Raw genomic sequence first — 24,384 nt, forward strand, 5'->3', positions numbered from 1 at the left:
ACCTGTACCCTCAATTGAGTACCCCTGCAAGGGAGTGGCAGTCCTCCGTCTCACAGTTCCCAACGCCCTGACTGGTAGTTCTCTGTTCTTCAAGGTTGCCTGAAAGTCGCTTTACCCCACCCCGGTAAAGCATTCATTCTTAAAAAAATATTTTAGTATACTGGTTTTACTGTGCAATAATTAAACAGTCATTGTATCTGTATGTGCTCCATCATTCTCATTGCACCACTAAATTGGTTGCCAAGTCCTCTTTAGACATCTTGTTTAATATTTGTGGAGTCACTAACAATGAACACTGGTGATGGGTAAAGGAACTTTCAGGTCTTCTTGGAGAATACCCTGTAACCCAACACCCTGAAGCTCTGCCAAGAGTAAAGGTCTCCATTATTATTCCATCGTTTGAATAAATCACAATGATTATTTACAGTATATTCGCTTTGTAGATGATAAAACTTTTTTTTTTTAAGTATTTCATCAGCAATTAGAATTGCGCAAGAAAGTGGTGTTTCCTATGACTATAAACACGTTTGTTAGGTTATGGATTTTGTCACTTTCAGCCCTTCAACATTCCACGAAGTTTATTTTGTAACTTCTTCAACGTTTAACTCCTGCTCATCGTGTCTACCAGTCAAATGCAGAGTTTTATATAAGAGGACATATTTCATGTAATTACAATCAAAGAAATGTTTTTTTTGCAGTTGCAGGATGAACAGTGATCTTGTTGATAAGTTTGTTGTAAATCAAATCAGGCTTCAGCGTTCAATGACCTTTTGCCTCTGGGAGTATACAACCATATACGAGGCATCGACGATGTACCGTACCTGTCGATGCCTCGTGTCTGGGTGTATCTTTCCAGGAAACGCAAGCACCATTTAGAGGTAAATACCAATAGCCATGCAGCTATCAGTTAAAAGGCTATCATCGGTGAAAAACAAATATTTGTTTGAACAAAAGTTGATTCACTCGTCTTCATTGTTTCTTCCTTTCTTCGGCAGATTTGGGCAAGCTTTTGAAGAACAAGATTTGACCTCAAGATATTTTAGCAAAATACAAGAAACGAGAAAGAAAGTTAGGTGGTGAAGTTGAAGACAGCAAGCAGCAGGGGAAGTGTAATATGAACAGCAAAATCATCGTAAATAACTTAATGACTTTTATACCGGACGGAGATGGTGGAAACTCGTCCATGCCATGCCTTTTGGACAAGGCCTTTCAATATGTCGTCCTGCCAACATTCTACAGTATCTCTTTTATCTTCGGCCTGGCAGGCAACCTGTTGGCTCTCGGCTTCTTCTGTTCCTCCAGGATGCGACCGTGGAACGCGATCACCATTTACCTGTTCAACCTGGCACTCGCTGACCTGTTGTATATCACCACGCTACCCTTCCTCATTTCTTATTACATCAACCAAACGGATTGGCCCTTTGGTGAGGCGCTGTGTCGTATCTCGCGCTTCGTCTTCCATCTCAACCTTTATGGCAGCATCCTTTTCCTGACGTGCATTTCCATGCATCGGTATGCCGGTGTTGTACATCCGCTCCGTGCCCTCGGTCGCCTCCACCGACGACATGCGATCGTCATCAGCTTTTGCGTTTGGTTTTACGTCACAATTCTCTTGCTGCCTAGTGTCGTATTCTCAGACACGGGTAGGAACAAAAGCAACGGCATGACCTGCTACGACACAGCTCCCAGGGATACCCTCACGGCCTATCAGACTTATAACACAGTACTCACTGTTTTGGGCTTTGGCCTACCCTTTCTGGTCACACTCGTATGCTATGGTTGCGTCGTGCGAGCGCTGAGGAAGCGTGTGAGGCGGCGCGGTGCCTCTTTGCGTTCCCGATCATTGTGGCTGGTCGCAGTCGTCCTGGTGTCTTTTTCTCTCTGTTTCTTGCCCTACCACATCATGCGGAGTCTCAACATCTGGTCACGTCTACATCTCGGCCTGAAGCCCAGCACGTGTTCTATATCTCGGACAATCTACGCCACCTACCAGGTGAGTTTGTTTGCATGGGAATATTTTTACATTGTTCGTATTTTCTCTAAATGACAGAATGAAAGTTTTGGGTTATATGGTTATCATTGCTAACACCGTTCAACTCATTTGTTTTTCTGTCACAAAAGTCATTGTCCATCTGGTGCACTCTTACGGACACTCACAAGTATCGATTAAAAAAAGACAACGTCGACTCGTACGTCTTGCAATCCGCAGGTTGAATCATTTCTCCTGAACATGAAATTTCAAGGAAGGAATGTTGTCTATGTATCTTCAGGCTCAACAGGGGACAATTTTTTATTATTATTATTTTTTTTTGAGGACAAGGGTAAAACACCAGCGAGAAAGCATTGGACACCTTTTGAGATTCTTTGTTGTTCATAACTTTCTGAAAACGCTCTCTGACCACAACCACGCAGTTTCAAAGCTTCCTCAGAACCCGCATCATCCATTTTGAACAATGATAACATGGAAAGGGAAGAACTTGTACTTGATTTAAAAATACAACCTGGGGAGTCTGCCACGAGGAATGTTTGGAATCCGTGCTGACTGTAATGGTCACATTTTGTGTGGCAGAACAGATTCTTGTGCTAAAGTAAAGCTTGAAAATATTTTATGGCTTATAGTCCAATCAAATAACAGTATGCTTTCCATCAACTACCAAAACTCAACTGCACTTAACATAGCTCGTCTCCTCGCACGCAGTGGCTCATATGTGCTGCGGTCGTTGAAGGTCGACGGAGACCTTGCATCGCCCCCGTCACAACGATAACTCGCAATGCTGAAATTTTGTGCAATGATATTGTCTACCTTGAGCGAGTTATACAGGAAGTGCATCAACGCTGGTCAAAGCATTCTGGGTAAAAACTAAGATGGCCGCCAATGCAGTCACGTGTGCTGTGGAACAGAGGGGTATTATTCGTTTCCTTGTGAGAGAGAAAATCAAAATGTCTGAAATTCACAGGAAACTGTCTGCACAAGTCATCGATGTGTGTCTTCGATGTAGTTGTGTTTCAATGGTGCAATGAGTTCAAAAATTGCTGCAAATTGATGAGTAATCTTGAATGTTTTTACTGGCAGCGCACCGGTAATTGGGGTTTTGTGATCCCGACAGTTCAATTAGTGTGGAATTTATTGAATGTGAGAAAGCCATCAATGCACAGCGATCCAGTGACTTGTTAGTCGATGGGAGGAGCCAGAGATACTCAGAATACAGCCATCTATTTTGACTCACAGAATGACAACTTCACAACAATGTTCGCCCTCATCGCTGCTACTCTACTGGAAATCTGTTGGGAAGTTCTAAATCATCCCTCCCACAGACCAGACTAGTCACCTTGTGATTCTTATGTTTTTTTGGACAAATCAGAAGCCTCTGAGTGGCATGCAGTTTCCAAAGCACGTGTCCTGAAATGGCCGTCCCAATGGTTTATGTGCACATACCTTCAAAGCATCCACCTTGTCGGGACAAGTATATTCATGTAACTGCGGAATACCTTCTGGGGGATACCGAATTGTATAAATATCCGAGGATCGTGTTTGGTATTCCCCATACCAAATAAGGATTCTCGGATATTTATACAATTGTACACTGAACTATAAGGTGGACGTACTTTATGGACTGAAATGTGCTGCAATATAATGTTCATTTTATCCGAGCATTCTATATTTTTGATACAAAATCTCGGTTCATTGACAAGCAAGGAGAAGTTGAAGGTTATTGGGGTCGGTAAGGTTAATCGTTCATTGAAGAGTGGGAAGACGTTTTGTTCAACAAAAAAAAAAAACAATTGTATACCAAGTCGAGGCTTGTGTAGGAGCTAAAACACAGAAACATATAACAAGGCAGGAGACAAGAGAGGGAAGCACAAAATCGTGGGGAACAAAGAAACAGAGACAGTGTCGTAAATGATCTCGCTGAAAGAGGAATTAAGCTAGTGTCTGACTTTATTCATATGTGCAATGATGAGAAACAACGTCAAGCATTGCTAGAGTGCGTGTAAGAGCACAGGAAGCTTTACCCAGACTCTACAAAACAAACGCTATGTTCTCTATAAGATATCTGTGTGGTTGCTTGTTTGCTAGATTGTTATGTTGTAATATATGAAAACCATGTCGCTTAAAACATATTTGGTTGTTCTCATAATTAATTGATCATGCTCTCATTTGTCATTAATAATGTCTTTATGAAAACGCTATTACTGATATTCTGTAAATGCCTAACAATGTGCTGTGCAATAATTGTCAAAATATGGGATTTTCAGTGAAATTCCAAAATGGCAACCCCTTCTCAAAATGTTGGGACAAGTTGTGAACAATATTTACAGGTACTTACTATCATACTGGTGCCCACTGAAGTGCATTCGGCCATCGAAACACAGAGAAATATATTCTTTAAAATATTCAAAAATCAATATCATTTCCAAAAATATGGATTTTTCCTGAAATTTCAAAATGGCGGCCCGCGGTCAAAAAAGGCGGGAAAATTTTCAAACTTTGGTCGATCACCTAACTTCACTAGTGAAATCGATAGGCACATAGTGCTTCATTCCAGCATCTACTTTTGCAAAAGTGGTACACCCTTCTAGCCACTGACTCAACTGTTACGACCATTGCAGGCATTCACCACTCTGAGAGAAAGACACCTGCCAGACTACCGTCCTGATTAACTCTCCTTTTATTTCCACAAACTATAGCCTCTGGTTCTATCACTGTCCATTTGGTTGAATAATTCTTCTGCACTTATTTTGTCTCTACCCTTCATTATCTTAAACATCTCCAACATATTTACTCGTAACCCCCATCCTTACGAAATTATACAGTCCTGTCTTTTTCAGCTGTTCCTCATTGCTTAGTCTAGCTTGGCCCGGAATCAATCCACTCACTCTAAACTGAGCCCCTCTATCCCAACCATGTCCTTCGTCAGATGTGGTGACCAAGAATGTACACAATATTCCAGATGAGGCTTACTAAATTCCTGTATCACGTTTCAGATGCAAACAGGATGAAGAGAGGAACTGGAAGTGGAAAGGTTGTGTTTTGTGTTGCTTGTCATCAATTTCCTTCCACAAAACCGTGAAAAGGAAAGCCATTTGTATGCTCCACCGGTCATGAAATGTTGCCTCAGATTGGCAGAGCCTCCGGAAACTTGCTTTCGTTGTGCCAATGTGGCAATACCAACGTGACCTCAGAAAGCAATGACGTCACCATTGGTGATAGCACCAGTGTGATGTTACTTATCAAGAATTGCAACCAGACCAGACAACTCAAGGGCAATAGCACTGCCTCTGAACTACCCTGGTCCCAAAGTGATCTTCAAGCAGTTATTGTGATTACTTTGTTCATCCAAACACTGAGGACAGCCTTGGAATGTGTTATTTTTCATCTTATCGGTACAAAGTTCGTTTCTTGGTCGCTGTTGTTTGCTGTTAGTCTTGTCACTGTTTGCCTGAAAAAATTCCGGGAAATGTCCGACATGCCACCCAACGACTAAATACGGTAATAATATAACTGCCTGAAGTTGGGCTGCAGGGCGAGAGGAACCCATAAAGTTGATGAATGCTCCGGAATGACGTGGGGTTGAATTTTCCCTTTACAATCATCGTCCCTGTGGTTGAGTGGAAAAGTGTTGTTGCATTGCTTTGACTGATGTGGGTTCAAATGCCATGACTGCTCAGGGCAGAACATGTCCTCACCCTGTGATAGAGTGGAAACCTTTCAAAGATCGGTTCTCAACCGCAGAAGCAGTCACCACTTGGTTTAAGCGACACGATGCTCCGTAAAGAGTGCAGACCACCACCTTTGCCATTCACACAAGCAAATTGGTTGGCCCCAGGTTAGGTTTTTATGGTCTAGAATATCATCGGAAATCGTGCATCAGATTTTCAACGATCAGTGTACCTTTTGATTGCCCGATAACGATGGCCGTGACCTAGTTGTGAGGACGCAGCACCGGCAGGACAGAGGTCATCATCGGAAGGCAGCTCGCAACTCCATGAGAGATTTAAATTCTCACCTTCAGCAAACAGAGATTGTTTCAGGACAATTGTTCCATCGCCATTTTATTGTCAGTAAAAATCCACAGCGACCTCATCGTTGATCTTCAGGGAGAGAGTAATCTGCCTGCCTGATCTCCATTTAGTTGAAATGAAGGATCAAGACAGAATTACAATGTGAGAATACTCTAAAATTGATCATGACCCTTAAAAGACAGAACGCAATGTTGAAAGCCCATATGTGAACATCACCAGGTGTAAAATCCAACTGAATAGTACATTTAAACAATGACCTCTTCTGAAGTCATTTGGCAAAGCGTTATGAACCGATGTGGATTTGAACCCAGGACAGCTACACCGGGCAACGAGTATAAACACACGTTTTCTTTTACCTTTGTCAGAAGCTTCTGCCTTAATTTGTGTGCACATACATGATTTTTTCCTGCAATCATAACAAAGGAGGAGTCGATACACATACATTTTTCAAGTAACCACAGGTTGGCAATCATTGTACAGGCTTGATGGGCCTAATTGTCTCCTCATGCCTTGAAATTCCTCGTCATTGAACTAATATTTAATATTTGTCAATGGTACGACTACAGTCACTATTTCTTGAAGCTAACGTGACAGCTAACTGAGAGAATGTGTGTTTGCAGGTAACGCGCGGCATGGCGAGCATCAATAGTTGCTTGGATCCTGTTCTCTACTTCCTCGCCGGCGATGCGTTTCGTCGCCAGGTGCGGTGGACGACCCGGCGAAATGAAACATCAGGCAACGAGACCATCAGAAGCCCTCTGACGCTCCAGTCGATCTCCAATGAAACAGCAACCGCAAAACCTCTTGCGGCCTGCCCTCTCAATTACATGCAAGGTGGCCGTGAATCTGGTCTTAGGACATAAGTTTGGGTCGGAATAAACTTTACCGACCACCTGTAGGTGGGAAGCATTGGCTTTAAAAGTGATGGAATGAGGGTGTGGTGTGAGACTTGATTCTCGGATTACTTGCAATCATAACAGAGGACAAATCAATGCGATCAAATTGCACATGCAACCAAATTGTAAATCATGTCCATCACGCATCACGAGAACAGGAAGACGATTCCAAAAAAAGCTCGAGGTTGGATAAGGAGGCTGAAAGCAACAGACTTGATGGAAGACAACATTGTGAAGTCTCCAAATACTTTTGAAGAAATTGTACTAACTTGCTTGGTTGTTGAAAATGAAAAGGGTAACTTATTGAGTTGGGTCACTGAAAAAGGTACTCCCCTTTAATGGGATAGTCCTAACACATAGTTGTTCATGATAAAGGTGTTCCTTAAAAGTACAGAGATGGTGCTTCATTGTTGCAGGCTTATACGTTGTGACATGTTGTAAATTGATTTGTAGATAAGTGGGGCATTCAAAAAGTTATGGGATGAAGATAATCATAATAGTCTCAGAAACTCCAACATTTTATGCCTTATTTTTCAACACATGGAAACACCTGCTCCCTTCGGGAGCATTGGCAAATTTTCTTCTCCCAGCATTTTGTTTTTGCCCATAACCTGACCATGGGTACTACCAACATGGATGCAAAATTTGGTGGTCATTGGGCCAGCCATGTTTTTTTTCTGATTTTCAGATTTACATACATGCACACATACAAACATACATACATATTTAATAGAGTGGGGTGTAAGTACACATGATTAGTAAGAATTATATATATATATATATATATTTTTTTTTTTAATCGCGATGTACTTGAGGGCTGGCAGGATGGTGGAGAGGTATGCACACTCGCCTCTGAGCTGTTTAGAGCCTGGGTTCGAATCCCGACCTTGTTATAAACTGTCATCCCGGTGTCTTGCAGGCAAGGCATCAATGTGTGGCCGTCCCTCGGATGGATGTTAAGCGGTCGCCCCGTCTGGTGGCATTAGTTGGTGAAGAGTAAAGATTCCATGGTGGCTTTGGCAAAGAGTCGGTGAGTTATCACTGGCCGGAACCTTGAACAAATTACAAAATCCTATGTCGGAGTGGCAACTCCTCCGGGATTGTAACAACCCCCGAGCCAATAAACTTCTTCAACAGCACTGACACTCCATATAAAGCATGGTACCATGATGATGATGATGATGATGATGATACTTCTATCTGAGCTGGTAGGATAGCCGAGGATCACCCAGAAGTATATGCACTCCACTCTGAACTGTTTGGTCTGGGTTCCAGTGTCGACCCACATCTAAACTGTCATCTTGGTGTTTCGCATACAAGGTGAGGTTTCATTACGTACAATTGTCCATCCAATGGATGCTTTGAATCTGGAGGACCCACATTCCCACACTTGTTATTGGTGGATATTAAAGATCACCCAGAGTAGGCGAGGTATCGCTGCCACCTTGAACAAGTTACAAAATCTTACCCAAAATCTCACCAACCTGCATTTGGCAAGTATGCCAATACCCCCAACGTGAGTTGAGAGAGGCCTATCGTCCTGGACCCACAACAGGCTCTGACTTGATGTGATGTGATCCTTCCACCTTGAAAAATAAAAAAAAACCTTCCCATTTCTTGGATTACATATTGTATCTCGTTCTGAGGACATTTTGAACGCTCCACGTAGAGCTGAATACAAGCTGGAAAGCAGAAAACGAACCTTAAATTGGTTTAACTGCTGTTTAGTGATTCGATTAAGATGTCAATGTGTCACAATCCGGTTATTCTGTCTTATTCTGTGAGAGCATTTGAAAAACATCTTTCAGATGGTCCACAGCTACATGGTCTTGATGAAAGTAACCACCTGAGCCCAACTATGCACCCCTTTGGGCTTACACTCTACCCACCTAGCTGGACTTTAACTAAACTTGGTCAAATGATATGACACAAAATCCACGTGGAAATCAGGAATGCGGATCGGATCGCTTTGGTGTGACTGTCAATGTCTCGCTTTTTGTGTATTATTTGCATGAAAATTCAACTCCAGCACATGTTAGATGTACTGTGAACTTCGTACTTGTTAGGTGTACTATATGAATCTCGTACCTGCATGTTGGTGTGCTGTGAACCTCGTACATGTTAGATGTACTACCAACCAACCTTGTACCTGTAGGTGTGCTACCAACTAACCTTGTACATGTAAGGTGGACTACCAACCAACCCTGTACCTGTCAGGTGTATGACCAACCAACCCTGTACCTGTCAGGTGTATGACCAACCAACGTTGTACCTGATAGATGTACTACCAACCAACTTGTACCTGTAGGTGTACAACCAACCTCGTACCTATGGGTGTACTACTAACCTCGTACCTGCTAATTCTGCTTTACGAATCTTGTAACTGCATGTTAGATGTACTACCAACTTCATACCTGCTTGGTGTACCAGATGTATCTTGTACTTGTTAGGTGTACCGTGATTAGCAAGCAGCTTACAATGATGAACTTAATTGATTAACTAATTGGCATCTAATAACGTACTATCGCTGTTCAGTCAAGTTTAAATTGAATGCATTTACAAGTTTCCATTCCAAAATCATCAAAGTTGAAGGACATCCTAAAGCCTGGTGTTTGGATAGTAACCGAGATCCAAGATTCAGGGTGGACATTACTATGCCGCCCCCAGGCGGTGCTTCCAGGGATGATTCGAATCACTCTGAAGATCGTACAAAGGCGATTCATTCAGTTCTAAGACATCCGTTTGTCTTTAACTCACCAGTGTGTTTCCTTCCTGACTTGTTTGTTTCTTTATCAAATTTTGTGTAAGTTTTCATCCCAGAAAAATGTTTGGCTTCCTCGAAATGTGTGAGGATCTTTAGGATCCCTTCTACTGTCGGGCAATCTACAGGATGCCGGTACATACGCATCTTCAACTTGCTGTAGTTCATCGAACCTCAGTTGGATTTGTTAGCGTAAGTCCATGCGGGTCTCTCTCGTCAGCGGACCACACACAACGTTCCTCAAGATCTAGTCCATTTCGCAACAAACATCTCCTTCGTTTTTGCAACACTGCAGCCACCACTTATTTCAAGGCTGTACTGCAGCCTTGCTTTTAAAATTAAATAATTAAATCTTATTGATATAAAGCTGACTGTCTCCATAATATTCAGGATCCCTAATCCCAAATGACTCGGCTCTGATTTCTAACCACATAAGAAGCGAGCTGGGACATGATATACATGTTTTGAGCTAGGATCGTGAATGGGCTGGAATCCCCTTGATGTTTGTCTGAGTCAACCTCTCCCAAAGGAAGAAGTACGCACTCAACAATCCGTAAAATCACACAGAGAGACCGATAGGTACGGGGCATGGCTTAGGCTGAAACCCAGGATGTGACGCCACTCAGGTGCGATTCCTGTTGAAATCAAACCAAGATTGCGCATCTCATGATGTGAGCAAGGCTGGAATCTAGGACGAAAAAGCAGTTTGTGTTGAATAACTAGGGTGTGTCCTGATGTGTCACGTCTGGACATGTACCTGCATGCAGGATGCTTTTCCATGCAGGCAAATGTGGTCTTACCTACAGGGATTCCCGCTCTGAACCAGCAGGCCAATCTGTCTCCTTCCATGAATCATATATGTCGTGTATACATTATTCCTTTCTCCTGCAGGTGTATACTCTTGACTGATCTTGACCTGTCATTCCATAAACTGAAACAACAAATTTGGTTGCATCACCTTGAAGCGTTGGTGGGCACTATCTGTGATGAATATTACACGGGGACATGCTTGATGTGAATTCAAACAGGAGTCTCATGTCCCATTTTTGTTAATACGAAGAAATGCGTCATCGAAGATGTAAAAAGATTGTACGGCACTTGATTGATTCTTTATTTTTATACAAGTTCTTTTGTTTAATAGATTTATGAATTGATTGCATCAATTGGTTTTGAAGCAATATTGTTTACATGAAATAATATGATGTAACGTTTGTGCTTTTCTCATTAAATCTGCTCCGGGGTTTTCTTGCACCCTCTTCTGGTTGTATCCAGGATGTTTAACCCTACTTTTTTTTAGGGGAAAAAGCAAATTGAAGGAACTCATAACTGCATGCTCTCGTCATCATAGTTTTACCTCCGCCATCTGAGATGGGCGGACGTTATGTTTTTGCCCCTGTCTGTCTATTTGTTTGTTTGTGTGCATGATATCTCAAAAAATTGTAGATGGATTTGGATGAAACTTGGTGGGCAAGTTGAGTGTGTGACAAGGACCAACTGATTAGATGTTTGTGAACATCCGAATTTGGATACAGATACAAGTTTTTTCTTTTTAATCTCAAGGTGATTTTTTTTTTATGATCGAGAGATGGGGCCAAAACCGATAATTATATAGCATGATATTTCCAAAAGTTGTGGACGAGATATGACAAAACTTATTAGATGATTTGGCTTGGTGAGAAGAACAAGCCGATTCGATTTTGGTTCAGGTCCGTATCCAGATCCAGCCAATCAAGTGGGATAGAAAATGTAAACTGTTCAGCCTGGTGGAGGTACGCGCTCCACTGAGTGCCCTTCTAGTTCATTCTATGTTCTTATAAAGTCCTGGCAGGATACCCATGCGTAGAGGTGCACACTCACCTTTGAGCCATATATTGCTGCCTTTTGGCCACGTGTTGGCCATCTTGGACATGACGTGAATTCTGATAATTACCGAATCTCGTTGTCCTTATTTAACGCTGCCAATTATTCCCAATGTCTTGTGTGGTCGGCTGGAGGAAATGGTTCTGTAGCCAAAGTCTGTCTAGAACAGGGTGGCAATGCCTGATGTTTGACTGGCAGAAATTTATAATTTGTTCAGGGTGCAGGCAATAACTTCCCAACTCTTCACGGAAGACACCGTGCGATATTTAACGTCCACGAACAACTAATGCTCGCAGATGGGTCCTTCAGCTTAAGGTCTTTCTGATGGACGACGTACGCATTGATGCCTCACCCTGCACCAGGATGACAGTTTATAGTTGGCCTGAGATTCCAACCCAGGCTGAGCAACTCAAAGGGTAGTGCTAACACTACCTCAGAGTCAGCTCAGAGGGTAGTAATGCTATCCTGCCAGATTAATTTTCCGATCTAGTCATTCTGCATTTTAAACATTGACTTTTGTTTCACTTTAAGGTTTGACAACAATGGAATCTTTCAACTAGAAAAGAATGTCCCTTGTCTTTTGGGAATACAGTGTTACGGTATGTTTGCTAAGCCTTAATTCCCTTTTTTTATCGGTCACTCCAAATTATAATAATATTGACCAACGTTATTGTAGATTATTCCGCATTATCGATCGATGGTTCTGGTACTTGTATCAAGAAATCACACCCTCTCAAAAAAGGTGCGTTTCTGTATCTTTTACACCTATTGTTTTTAACCTACTGCCACTCCCTAACCCTAACCCACAGGAAATAGACAAAATTCCTGATTTTACCTTCTTCACACCTCCCTTGTTCACTCTTTCCAGTCTTTACTCTTCCACCACAATTGGTCTGGACAAGATCAATTCCTACTCTTCTTAAACATAAACAGTAGATGACCCTCTCTACGTATCGATGGCATCAGTTCCATGGCAGAGTATGTGTTCATACATATCAGTTTGCATGGTAGACATCCCAGCATGCCATTCAGGGAAAGTCCACAACATTCAAGCCTGGTAGATGAGGGACACTGAAAGAATATAAATGGAGGAATCATTTGGAACAAGGAACTATTGGAGCTGCCAAACGAACTTCCTGGAAATAATCCAAACATCCCAAGCCAAACTTCTCAACAGGAGCATTGTTGCTGCTGAAGCAGCTTCTTCAGAAGGTATACACTGTGGTTTGCCATTGCCTTCACAGTGACAGTCAGAGCAGGCATAAGGAACTTGGCTGTCAAGGACTGGCACACAATGGTGTACTATTTTCAAAAGGTACATCAGGGTCTTTATAACAACATCCACCAACCAAGCACTAGCATGTGAAATAACTATAGCTTAACTTCTTCACTAAAATGATGAAGCGCCCACCACACCAATGGTTTGTCGTTGCTCGGTCCATTCCCAACAGGCACTGAACCTAGACTACACAGCCCATGGGAGGGTACACTTCCTCTGAACTATCCTTTTTGGACATGTCGAGAATAAAACCGCTCCTCCATAAATGAAAGTTCTGATACAGCCATTCTATGAACCTTGGTCCCGAAGGTGAATTGAACACACTTCTCGAACATGAAAGGACAAAAAGTGGATAAATAGTATCTGGCACACTGAAAAACCTCAGGTAATGATAAATAACCATGAATTGGTTTTTTTGAGGGTGGGGGGGGGGCTTTCAAAAACTTTCAAAAAAGAAAATAGTGTAAAGGTCTGACACTGCCATTACATCTCATTACCTCCACCACCGAAGGTGGATGGAGGTTATGTTTTCAGCCCTGTCTGTCTGGTTTTTTTTTGTGAAAAAAAATCTCAAAAAGTTGTGGATGGATTCGGATGAAACTTGGGCATGTTGGGTTTGTAATAAGGAAGAATTGATTCCATTTTGGGAAAGATCTGAATCTGGATCTGAGAATATTTTTAAGTGATTCTTCACCATTGAGTGACAGGGCTAAAACTACAGATATATATATATATATATATATATATATATATATATATATATATATATATATATGTATATGTGTATATATGTATATGTGTATATATGTATATGTGTATATATGTATATATGTGTATATATGTATATATGTGTATATATGTATATATGTGTATATATGTATATATGTATATGTGTATATATGTATATATGTATATATGTATATATGTGTATATATATATATATGTATATGTGTATATATGTATATGTATATATATGTATATGTGTATATATGTATATGTATATGTATATATGTGTATATATGTATATATGTGTATATAAGTATATATGTGTATATATGTATATATGTGTATATATGTATATATGTGTATATATGTATATATGTGTATATATATATATATATATATATATATATATATATATATATATATATATATATATATATATATATATATATATATATATATATATATATATATACCGAGTGCCCTTCTGGTTTTGATATAGACCTATTGATGAGATACACCGTTTTGAGGACATTCTGGCTGCTCAACCACACGGTGTCAAATTGTGTCGGGTTCATATCACGTAAACTATTGCTATGGACCAAGCAATTGCCAAAACAAAGCAAATGACCCTTTCAGAATTCCAATATAAAACTTGTGAGGTGTTGTGGTCGGTTCTGAAAACCTGAGGACAATGTCTGTTATCTCGGTTCAAACCAAGAACAGAAACAAGCCTGGCGTCTTCATTCACAACTATTGCTGTTCATTCATGATTTTGTAATTAATATTTTATCCATTCACATTTTTAACCACAAAAGGTTCAAACTGGGACACACATTGAGTCCTGCAGAGGCCTCCACAGGTGTTCTGAATCCTTACAATAATTCACGGACCGGTGTTTGTGTGTGCTTGTTTTTCGCACTACTCCTCCTACAGTTCTGGGTTGATGACATTCAGACTTGCTACATAGGATCAGCATAGCCACAATTAGTGAATAGGGGTGTTTTTATCTTTTTTTGGTGATTTTGGAGGGGGGGAGGGGGGTGGGGGGAGTGGGGAGTGACTCAATTTCTCCATGTAAATGTGTATCGTGTAGCGCCACCTCCAGGTGGTGGAGGGTATTGCAAGTCTCCACCATTTACAGTGCAGTATTCCTCCTGTCCCCTCGTTTTCCAGTGCAGTGTGGTGTTTTGAATTATAAGCAGTAGGTATGTTTTTACTTCATGCAAATAGCCACGGTTATTTTTTTCTTTTTTGCCAATACCTAACTGACAGTTGCCTATACACCGCCCAAATAAAGGTATCCGTCAGAAGAAAGTGTTGCATGCTTGGAACAAGACCGCCCGTCAGGCGGGTACTCTGCTAGTTCGAGATAATACACAGCTGTCTCGAGGTGCTGATATGGCAATCACCAGGTAATCATGAGATAGAGGGACTCGAGAGTCGCGGGCAAAGCCCCTTCCATCAATTCAAGTATGATACCACAAGTGAAGACCAATCTTTAATTCAAAAGCTCCTCTGCATGAGATGCATCACCAAGCACAGGCAATGGATCAAAACGTGGATTCCGCAAGTGCAGGCAATGAATGCTTCAGAAGGTGGAAGCTCTGACAGAAAAACTGGCTGTTGTCAGTGTCACCTTCATCTGGAAAAGGTTGATGATAGAAAGTAGCACCAGGACCAGCGACTACACCTGAAACATGGCACCCAGCAGCAGACTGCTGTGTAAAGCAGGCGATCTGGGTTTGTAGACGCAAATCTATCTATAATTCCAGCAGTGTGTGTGTGTGTGTGTGTGTGTGTGTGTGTGTGTGTGTGTGTGTGTGTGTGTGTGTGTGTGTGTGTGTGTGTGTGTGTGTGTGTGTGTGTGTGTGTGTGTCTGTGACCGCTGTTTCTCAACAACCCCTGGTCCGATCGAATTGAAACTTGCCAGGTATATTGCTGGGGACCTGAGTATGTGCCTTTTCAAGGTTTGATATTAATTGGACAAGTGCTTCCCAAGTTATGGCCATTTGTTTACCAAACCAATGACAAGACACGTTGCTGCGTAGGCGTGGCCGATGGGGAAAGGGCACCATTTAGTTACCGTGGCGTAGGAGTGGCAATGGTCAATGGCAGCGAATGTCATGGCAAGCAAAGACAGGGAGGTAAACTTGATTTTAATTTGGATTTTAATTAACTTTGTGTGTGGAAGTATCACAGCAGTTGATACTTCAATGCAAGCGATAATTCGTGGAATGATGTGAACATTCCGTACGGGCACGCACCACTTCCGGATGGTGATGACTTACTGTATTCTAATAATTTCTCGATTTCTTATGCACATTTATAGATAAACACAATGCCCCAATCCAGTCGTCGTTTACGAGAACGAAGGAATGGCCTGTGTAGTTGTTTGAAAGATTTTTTTTGGGGGGGTTTGCACGTACAGCCACGCACGTACGGGCATGCACATACGGGCACGCGAGAGCCAAGGAACGGCCTGTGTGGTTGTTTCTGGCACGTGGTTTGAAAGTTTTTTTTTGTTTTTTTTTTGCACGTACGGCCACGCACGTACGGGCACATACTAGTATGCTTAAATTTCTATATGATCATTTACAAGAGTATTCTGGCCAGTACCTGGAGCAGGATCCAATTCCTTGTGTAGGCCAAGCATTGAGTTTTCTGAATTTCTGAATCTGATGTGAGCACGGTTTTTGTGCAGGATGAGGTTGGTTGTCAGTGAGAACTAAAGGTTTCATCTCACAGGTTACAGGGATCTGAATTTTTGGTCTGCAAACACCAAAAATGTGGATCTGCGATCAAACCATAGCTTGGGCAGGCCTCGCCTTGACACACCTTCAGTGCTGAACTCATTCAAAGAGGAATGGCCGTTCGTTCGCCTATACTATGCCTGGGCATTGAGCAGACAGCATGAGCTAGAATGTGTACCTCAGCAGCTCTGACAGCACCATTGATCTCTCTCTGAGGGACTCGCTCAGAACCTCCTCAACACCACTCTCTGGGTTGCATTCCATTTCTACTCGGAATTGACCGCTTCGGACTTGGAGGCCCCCATACTCCCGGCAAGGGTAATCACAATACTCGCTCACAGTCTCCAGCTTCGGATTTGCTACCTTTGTATGTCCATCTACCCACAACCAGAAAGGGTTCACGACTGGCCCCCTCCCCAAAAAGCCACTGCTCGTGCCAGCAATAACTGGTCTACTCTTTGCAAAAGATACCGTGGGATCTTTAGCATACACAAACTGATGCCGGCAGAGGGGATGCCCGACTGCATGTGAAACACCAGGATAACCATTTATAGCTGGGTCAGAATCCGAGCCCAGGCAAGAGAACTCAGAGGCGAATGGACATACTTTTAGGGTCTAGGTTATCCTACCAACAGTGTGTGTGTGTGTGTGTGTGTGTGTGTGTGTGTGTGTGTGTGTGTGTGTGTGTGTGTGTGTGTGTGTGTGTGTGTGTGTGTGTGTGTGTGTGTGTGACGTGTGTGAGTGATGTATACTCACTCTGTACAAACGCAACATACACATGGCTGTTTGGATGGTGGTAGCCACTTGCAAAAACAGTTTATCCGTGAATTTTAACAATGGTCTAGGATTGCAATTTGAACAAAACCGTCATTCGGTGGAGCGCACACCTCCGCCAAGCTGAACAGTTTATGTTTGCATTCCACTGTATTACTTTATATGTAGCTTGTGGCTGTTGTTTGTGTCATTGCTGGGAGCATGGTTGTGCTGCTGATGCAATGCCCCCTGTTTCCATTGCTGGGCTCTGCTGCTGATGCAGTGCCTCTGTTACTAGTAAGGAGGAGAGAGGAGATTGGGACCATACTCTGTGCAGAGCGTTGGTGCTGCTTTAGCAGTCTCCTTGGCTATTGGGCACAATCCTGGATGGGTCTCCACTCCGACACAGTATACCAGCAAGCTGGCACTCATTTTGCCGACCTTGGAAAGATAACAGGCAGAGTCAACACCACCTGGTGGTATTTAACGGCTGACAGGGTCTCAAACTCAAGACCCTATAAGATCTTGAACCAGCCGCCTTAACCGTCAAGCTAACACCGGACTCTGTATCCCACTGATTGGCCGGATCCGCATGCAGACTTGAACTAAAATCAAATCGGCTTGAAATTGTCACATACCCAACGAATCCACCAAGTTTTGCCATAACTCATCCATAACATTTTGAAATATCATGCTATGTATTGATTTGAGCCTGGTGTTGGCTTCGTGGTGAGGGTGGTGGCTTGGGATCCTCGGGGTCCTGAGTTCGAGCCCCGTTGGCTGCTGAGTTAACATCAGGGGGGTTGACTCAGCCTGTCATCCTTCAGAAGGTCGGCGAAATGAGCACCAGTATACTGGTAATTATCCCTGCAAGGTCGAAGGCGACGAAAGGGTTAGCGTGAGGAAGGGCATCCGGCCATAAAACCATTGCCACAAGAAAGGGTACCATGATTGGAGCCCGCAAAAAGCTGACCCGTGCTCAGGGATAAAGGCTTTCAAATGGTGTGATGATGATGATGCCATGTATCGATATTGGACCAATTTCTCAATGGTGAAGAATATCTTTTAAAAATTTCATATCCGCATCCAGATCTTCACCAAAATGGAATCCATTCGTCCTTATCACACATCCAACACGTCCACCAAGTTTTCAACAAATCCGTCCATAAATTTTTGAGATATCCTGCTCACAGACACACAGACAGACAGACAGACAGACAAGCCGGTAGGCAACGAGGGATCCGCTAGGATCGAAGTGCTGGATACGATGCTTTTCATTCTGACCGATCCACCGATGAAGATTCATTTCCAAGACGTATTGGTTCACATACAATTGTTCCTCTGCCTGGAAAGATTTTTCCTATTGCGTATTTTGCCAACTGGCACTCCTCAGAGTGGAGATGGAGGAAAGTGTAAATGACAAACAGACGGAAAACCCGATAAACTTCTCTCAATGCTCTTGTTTGACCACACCTCCTGAGCCACACAATATTTTCATAAGCCACGCCCACTTTTCCCATAAGCCACGACCACTTTCCATAAGCCACGCCAACTTTCCTACGCCACTCCCACATCCACTTTCCCTAAGCTCCGCCCACTTTCCTAAGCCCTCATAAAAAAATGACGGTGAATAGACACCCGATTTTTGAAGGACTACCATTTGAAAAATAAAACGTAAATCAAAAATCGGCTCGAGTAAAATTTTCTAAATATCTCGAAGTGTTTAATTCCGAAGTCTCGTTTCTCCACATTCAAAACTGTAGGACAAGTATTGAAAATACCTTACGTGGTTTTTGGCCGCTGCATAGCAACGGGTGATTGCTAGGCAACAAAACTCAAACGCGCACACTCCCAGACCATATGGCACATGTTCGCCAAGTTTCATCGAAATCGGTTTGCTGGTTTGTGCTGTGGAGCCTCACGTTGCAGAAACACACACACACACACACACACACACACACACACACACACACACACACACACACACACACACACACACACACACACACACACACACACAACCCGACAATAAGGGTACTCTAGCGACCACCCAGCAGACAGACGTGAAAACATAACTTCACCCACTTTCGCTGGCAGAAGTAAATAACTCAACATTCATGTTTTTCAGAAGTGCAGTACAGTACATACAGTACAGTACGGTGCAGTACAGTGCAGTACCGATGCTGTGCAGTACAGTACAGTGCCGCACAGTACAGTGCGGTACAGTGCAGTGTGGTACAGTGCAGTGTGGTGCAGTGCGGTACAGTACAGTGCGGTGCAGCGTGGTGCGGTACAGTGCAGTACGGTACAGTACAGTACAGTACAGTGTGGTGTGGTACAGTGCAGTGTGGTACAGTGCGGTGCAGTACTTGATATTTAGCATTTTAAAGAAAAGACGGGAATTAATTTTGGAATGAGTGAGTTGGGTTTGGAAAGAATAAAGAAAATCACTTGATTAAGTTTGGTTAATGAGGTGAAATTAAAGATTACAAACATACAAACATACTTGGTAACATGATGATATAGCAACAGTACAAATTCATGTTGGGGGGTAAACAGACAAAATATCGAAGTACAAATACCATATAGTATTAAAATGTTAAATTACAGGCGGATGTTTAATCAACAATCGCAGATAATAGAGAAAAAGAACGAAAGCAACAATTCTAAAATCGGGGAGGGAGGATACGGATATACGAGAAAAGAATCACCACAAGAACAGCGGATAAAGAAGGAAACGTAAGAAGATGAAACGTTAAATTCGAATGAGTCGAAGAATTTCGGATTGAAGAACGGAAGTGGAGAGAGAACGAAAGGAGGAGGGGGAGGAGGAGGAGGAGGAGGAGGACGGAGAGGGCGCAGCAGGAAGGGCGGGGAAGTGAACGGCACCGAACGAGGACGAGACGAGACGAGACGAGACCTGACGAGTCGAGTCGAGTCGAGTCGAGTCGAGACTGCAATGCTGCGGATGCTCGACGGACGACGTCGACGAAGACTCGAGGGCGGAGAAGAAGAAGAGAGAAGAAAGAGGAGTGAAGAGGTTTCGCAGCAGGACGAGAATGAGGACGCGTGAGCGTTGGTAGATATTCGAATACCTTGACGTTCTTAAGGAGAGGCCCAGGTCCAAGGCCTCACTACCATTGAGTCGTCTTCGATTTCATTTTATTATTTTTTTTCCGACGTATTAAAATTTACCAACGACGTTTTGATTCCTTCGTGTTGTCCTCCTCGGCTGAGACAAATAACGTAAGTATCAATTTTGGGATGGGGGGGCATTGTTTACTTGTATCGAGGTTTTCCGAGCAGACATCAAAACAAACATACGATGACGGACGAGGAAATGGGTGTACAGAGGGAAATGCTCAGGGTGGGTGGTGGAAGTGGAGAGGAGGATTGAGGGAGAGATGAGTGTTGGAGGAGATGGTTGTTTGATGAGGTGGTGTGAGGATTGGGAGTGAAGGAGTGCAATTGAGCTGAAGTTGGGGGGGGGGACGTGGGGGTGCACTGCTCGAGGCGGTGGGATGAAGGCTAAGGACTAGTCGGCGGAGTGGGTGAGGGGTAACAACGAGGCGGTGAGGCGTAAGGACGAGTCGGAGTGAGGATGAGCCAAGGTGGTGGTGTCAGTGGGAGGAGTGAGGACTGGCCGAGGTGGTTGTGTTGGGGGGACGAGTGTGAACTGGCTGAGGTGGCAGGGGAGGAGTGAGGACTGGCCGAGATGGCGGGGTAGGAGTGAGGATTGGCCGAAGTGGCGGTGTCGGGGGAGGGTGTGAGGACTGGCCCAGGTGGCGGGGGAAGAGTGAGGACTGGCCGAGGTGGCGGGGGAGGAGTGAGGACTGGCCGAGGTGGTGCGGGGGAGGAGTGAGGACGGGCCGAGGTGGTGCGGGGGAGGAGTGAGGACTGGCCGAGGTGGTGCGGGGAGGAGTGAGGACGGGCCGAGGTGGTGCGGGGAGGAGTGAGGACTGGCCGAGGTGGCGGGGGAGGAGTGAGGACTGGCCGAGGTGGCGGGGGAAGGACTGAGGACTGGCCGAGGTGGCGGGGGAGGACTGAGGGCTGGCCGAGGTGGCGGGGGAGGACTGAGGACTGGCCGAGGTGGCGGGGGAGGTGTGAGGACTGGCCGAGGTGGCGGGGGAGGAGTGAGGACTGGCCGAGGTGGCGGGGGGAGGAGTGAGGACTGGCCGAGGTGGCGGGGAGAGGAGTGAGGACTGGCCGAGGTGGCGGGGAGAGGAGTGAGGACTGGCCGAGGTGGCGGGGGAGGAGTGAGGACTGGCCGAGGTGGCGGGGGAGGAGTGAGGACTGGCCGAGGTGGCGGGGGAGGAGTGAGGACTGGCCAAGGTTGCGGGGGAGGAGTGAGGACTGGCCGAGGTTGCGGGGGAGGAGTGAGGACTGGCCAAGGTGGCGGGGGAGGAGTGAGGACTGGCCGAGGTGGAGAGGGGAGGAGTGGGGACTGGCTGAGGTTGAGGAGTGAGGAATGGCCGAGGTGGCGGGGGGATGAGTGAGGACTGGCTGAGGTGGTTGTGTCGGGGGAGGAGTGAGAACTGGTCGGGGGGGAGGAGTGAGGACTGGCTGAGGTGGTGGTGTTGGGTGGGGGAGGAGTGAGGCCTGGCCGAGGTGGCGGTGTTGGGTGGGGGGAGGAGTGAGGACTGGCCGAGGTGGCGGGGGAGGAGTGAGGACTGGCCGAGGTGGCGGGGAGAGGAGTGAGGACTGGCCGAGGTGGCGGGGAGAGGAGTGAGGACTGGCCGAGGTGGCGGGGAGAGGAGTGAGGACTGGCCGAGGTGGCGGGGGGAGGAGTGAGGACTGGCCGCGGTGGCGGGGGGAGGAGTGAGGACTGGCCGAGATGGGGGGGGCGGAGTGAGGACTGGCCGAGGTGGTGGTGTCAGGGGGAGGAGTGAGGACTGGCCGAGGTGGTGGTGTCGGTGGGAGGAGTGAGGATTGGCTGAGGTGGCTGTGTCGGGGGGTAGAAGTGAGGACTGGCTGAGGTGACAGTGTCGGGGGAGGAGTGAGGACTGGCCGAGGTGGCGGGCGGAGGAGTGAGGGCTGGTCGGGGGGGGTGAGGACTGGTCGGGGGAGTGAGCCCTGGCCAAGGTCACGGGGAGGAGTGCGGACTGGCCGAGGTCGCCGTGTCGGGGAGGAGTGACGACTGGCCGAGGTCGGGGGAGAAGTGAGGACTGGCTGAGGTCACGGTGGTGGGGGGAGGCGTGATGTCGCGGGGAGGAGTGAGGACTGGCCGAGGTCGGGGTGAGGCGTAAGGATGAGCCGGGGTAGGGGTGAGGCACAAGGACCAGCCAGGGTAGGGGTGAGGCGTAGGGACGATCCGGGGTTGGAGTGAGGCGTAAGGATGAGTTGGGGTGATGGGTAAGGACGAGCCAGGGTGGGGGTGAGGCATGAGGACGAGCCGGGGTTGGAGTGAGGCGTAACGACAAGCCGGGGTTGAGGTGAGGCGTAAGGACGAGCCGGGGTGGGGGTGATGCGTCAGGACTGTCTGGGGTAAGGAGTGTGGACTGGCTGAGGTGGTGGACGGAAGAGTGAGGACTGGCTGAGGTGGGGGCGGGAGAAGTGAGGACTGGGGAGAAGTGCCAAGGACAAGGGTGGTGGGAGGCGTGAGAATGATCCGAGGTCTGGAGGAGGAGGAGGAAGAAGAAAAGGCGGAGGAATTTTCAGCCGAGGTGGTGAGGGTGATGTTGGATGGCATGAGGTTGAGCCGGTGGAGGGGGTGAGATGTGAGAACAAGCAGAGGTCGGGGGAGTGTACTATGGCAGGCGTAAGGATGAGCTGGGGTGTGGGAGGAGGGGGTGTGGAAAGGCATTATGTCAGGGAGGGGAAGTGGGAAGGAGTGAGTATGAGCCGAGGTCAGGAGGAGGGGTGTGGAAAGGCATGAGGTCGGGGAGAGTTGTGGTGGGATTATTTGAGGTTGAGCCGAGGTCGGGCGGGGGGGAAAGGGGTGGTGACGAGTCGTGGTTGGTGTGTGGTTGGGAAGGTGTGAGGCCGAGCCTTGGTCGGGTGGGGGGAAGGGGTGGTGAAGAGCCGAGATCAGGGGTGGGGAGTAGTGAGGACAAGTAGAGGTCGTTGGCAGGGGTGGGGGGGCGGTTGGCGTGCGGGGGTGTGAGGACAAGCCGAGGTTGAGAGTAGGGTGTGAAAAGACATGAGGTCACGGGGTGGAGGGGGGGTGAGAAGGTGTGAGAATGAGGGAAAAGTCGCTGGGGGCACTGGAGGAGACCAGGTCGATGAAGGGAGAACACGTTACAAAAGACATACTACCTGGAAAGGACATGATCTTTGATTATCACTTTTTTCATTGCTGAAAGAGGAAGTGTAGAAGATCTTGACAATATGCGATTCCATTAGATCTTGGTTTCTGTTCTTTTTTGTTCCAAACATATGGCACCCCTCGATTGTTCAGCAAAGGGAAATGTTGCTTTTTTTTGTGCTTTGAAAGCTTCAAGTCCATGATCATGTTCATGTATCTGCTTTTGATGTTTTAACGTTCGAGTTGGGATGAAATCTGCATTGCTGAAGAATGTTCTCCGTTCATGCTCAATTATGGAAGGAGGAACAAAGAGATGCATGAAACTCTTGTTCCAACATACAAAGTGATTCCCAAAGCCCAACATACAAAGAGATGCATCAGACTCTTGTTCCTGGCCTTTTGATAAAGATACAGTCACCTCCTCTGATTATATTTATATATATATATATATATATATATATATATATATATATATATATATATATATATATATATATATATATATATATATATATATATATATATGTTTTTTTTTTTCTTTAAAGTCTCCACAGATTGCTTTCAGTGTGTAGTTCTCAATTTCATTTTTGCAGTTCAGTTTGCAGCATCTCCAAAGCTTTGATATCCAGAGCCATACCTTTAATTTTTCTCCAATAGTGGGGCAAAATGTTGGGATGCCAATATTATTTACAGGCAGGGACCTGCAGAACATCCACATGTGACCTCCACCTCTCTGTCTCAACCCAAAGTCCTCAACCTCTTTCACCCCCCCCCAACCGCAAGTCCTCAACCTCTTCCCACCCCCCGACCCCAAGTGCTGAATATCCCCCCCCCGACCCCAAGTCCTGAATATCCGCCCCCCGACCCCAAGTCCTGAATATCCGCCCCCGACCCCAAGTCCTGAATATCCGCCCCCGACCCCAAGTCCTGAATATCCGCCCCCCGACCCCAAATCCTGAATATCCGCCCCCGACCCCAAGTCCTGAATATCCGCCCCGACCCCAAGTCCTGAATATCCGCCCCGACCCCAAGTCCTGAATATCCGCCCCCGACCCCAAGTCCTGAGTATCCGCCCCGACCCCAAGTCCTGA

The 24,384-nt window shown here is 45.5% G+C and overlaps 2 protein-coding genes across 2 annotated transcripts in view; both read left to right on the top strand.

Moving 5' to 3' along the window:
- The first annotated feature begins 1,114 nt into the window (after positions 1-1,114).
- Positions 1,115-8,059, top strand: LOC147012902 (P2Y purinoceptor 1-like). The gene is made up of 2 exons (XM_085854241.1): positions 1,115-1,993; positions 6,645-8,059. The coding sequence occupies exons 1-2, from the start codon at positions 1,115-1,117 to the stop codon at positions 6,885-6,887; spliced, it is 1,122 nt and encodes a 373-aa protein (XP_085710367.1). The 3' UTR covers positions 6,888-8,059.
- An 11,835-nt stretch (positions 8,060-19,894) lies between these two features.
- Positions 19,895-24,384, top strand: part of LOC147012903 (ras-related protein Rap-2c-like) — a 60,533-nt gene continuing 56,043 nt past the window's right edge. The window contains exon 1 of the mRNA XM_085854242.1: positions 19,895-20,295. The gene's annotated coding sequence lies outside the window, so the exon portion shown is untranslated. The remainder of the gene's footprint in view (positions 20,296-24,384) is intronic.

Source organism: Eptatretus burgeri, chromosome 14 (genome assembly GCF_056783735.1).
Source record: "Eptatretus burgeri isolate ZD-2024b chromosome 14, Ebu_testis_v1, whole genome shotgun sequence".
In the NCBI taxonomy this organism is placed as follows: Eukaryota; Metazoa; Chordata; class Myxini; order Myxiniformes; family Myxinidae; genus Eptatretus; species Eptatretus burgeri.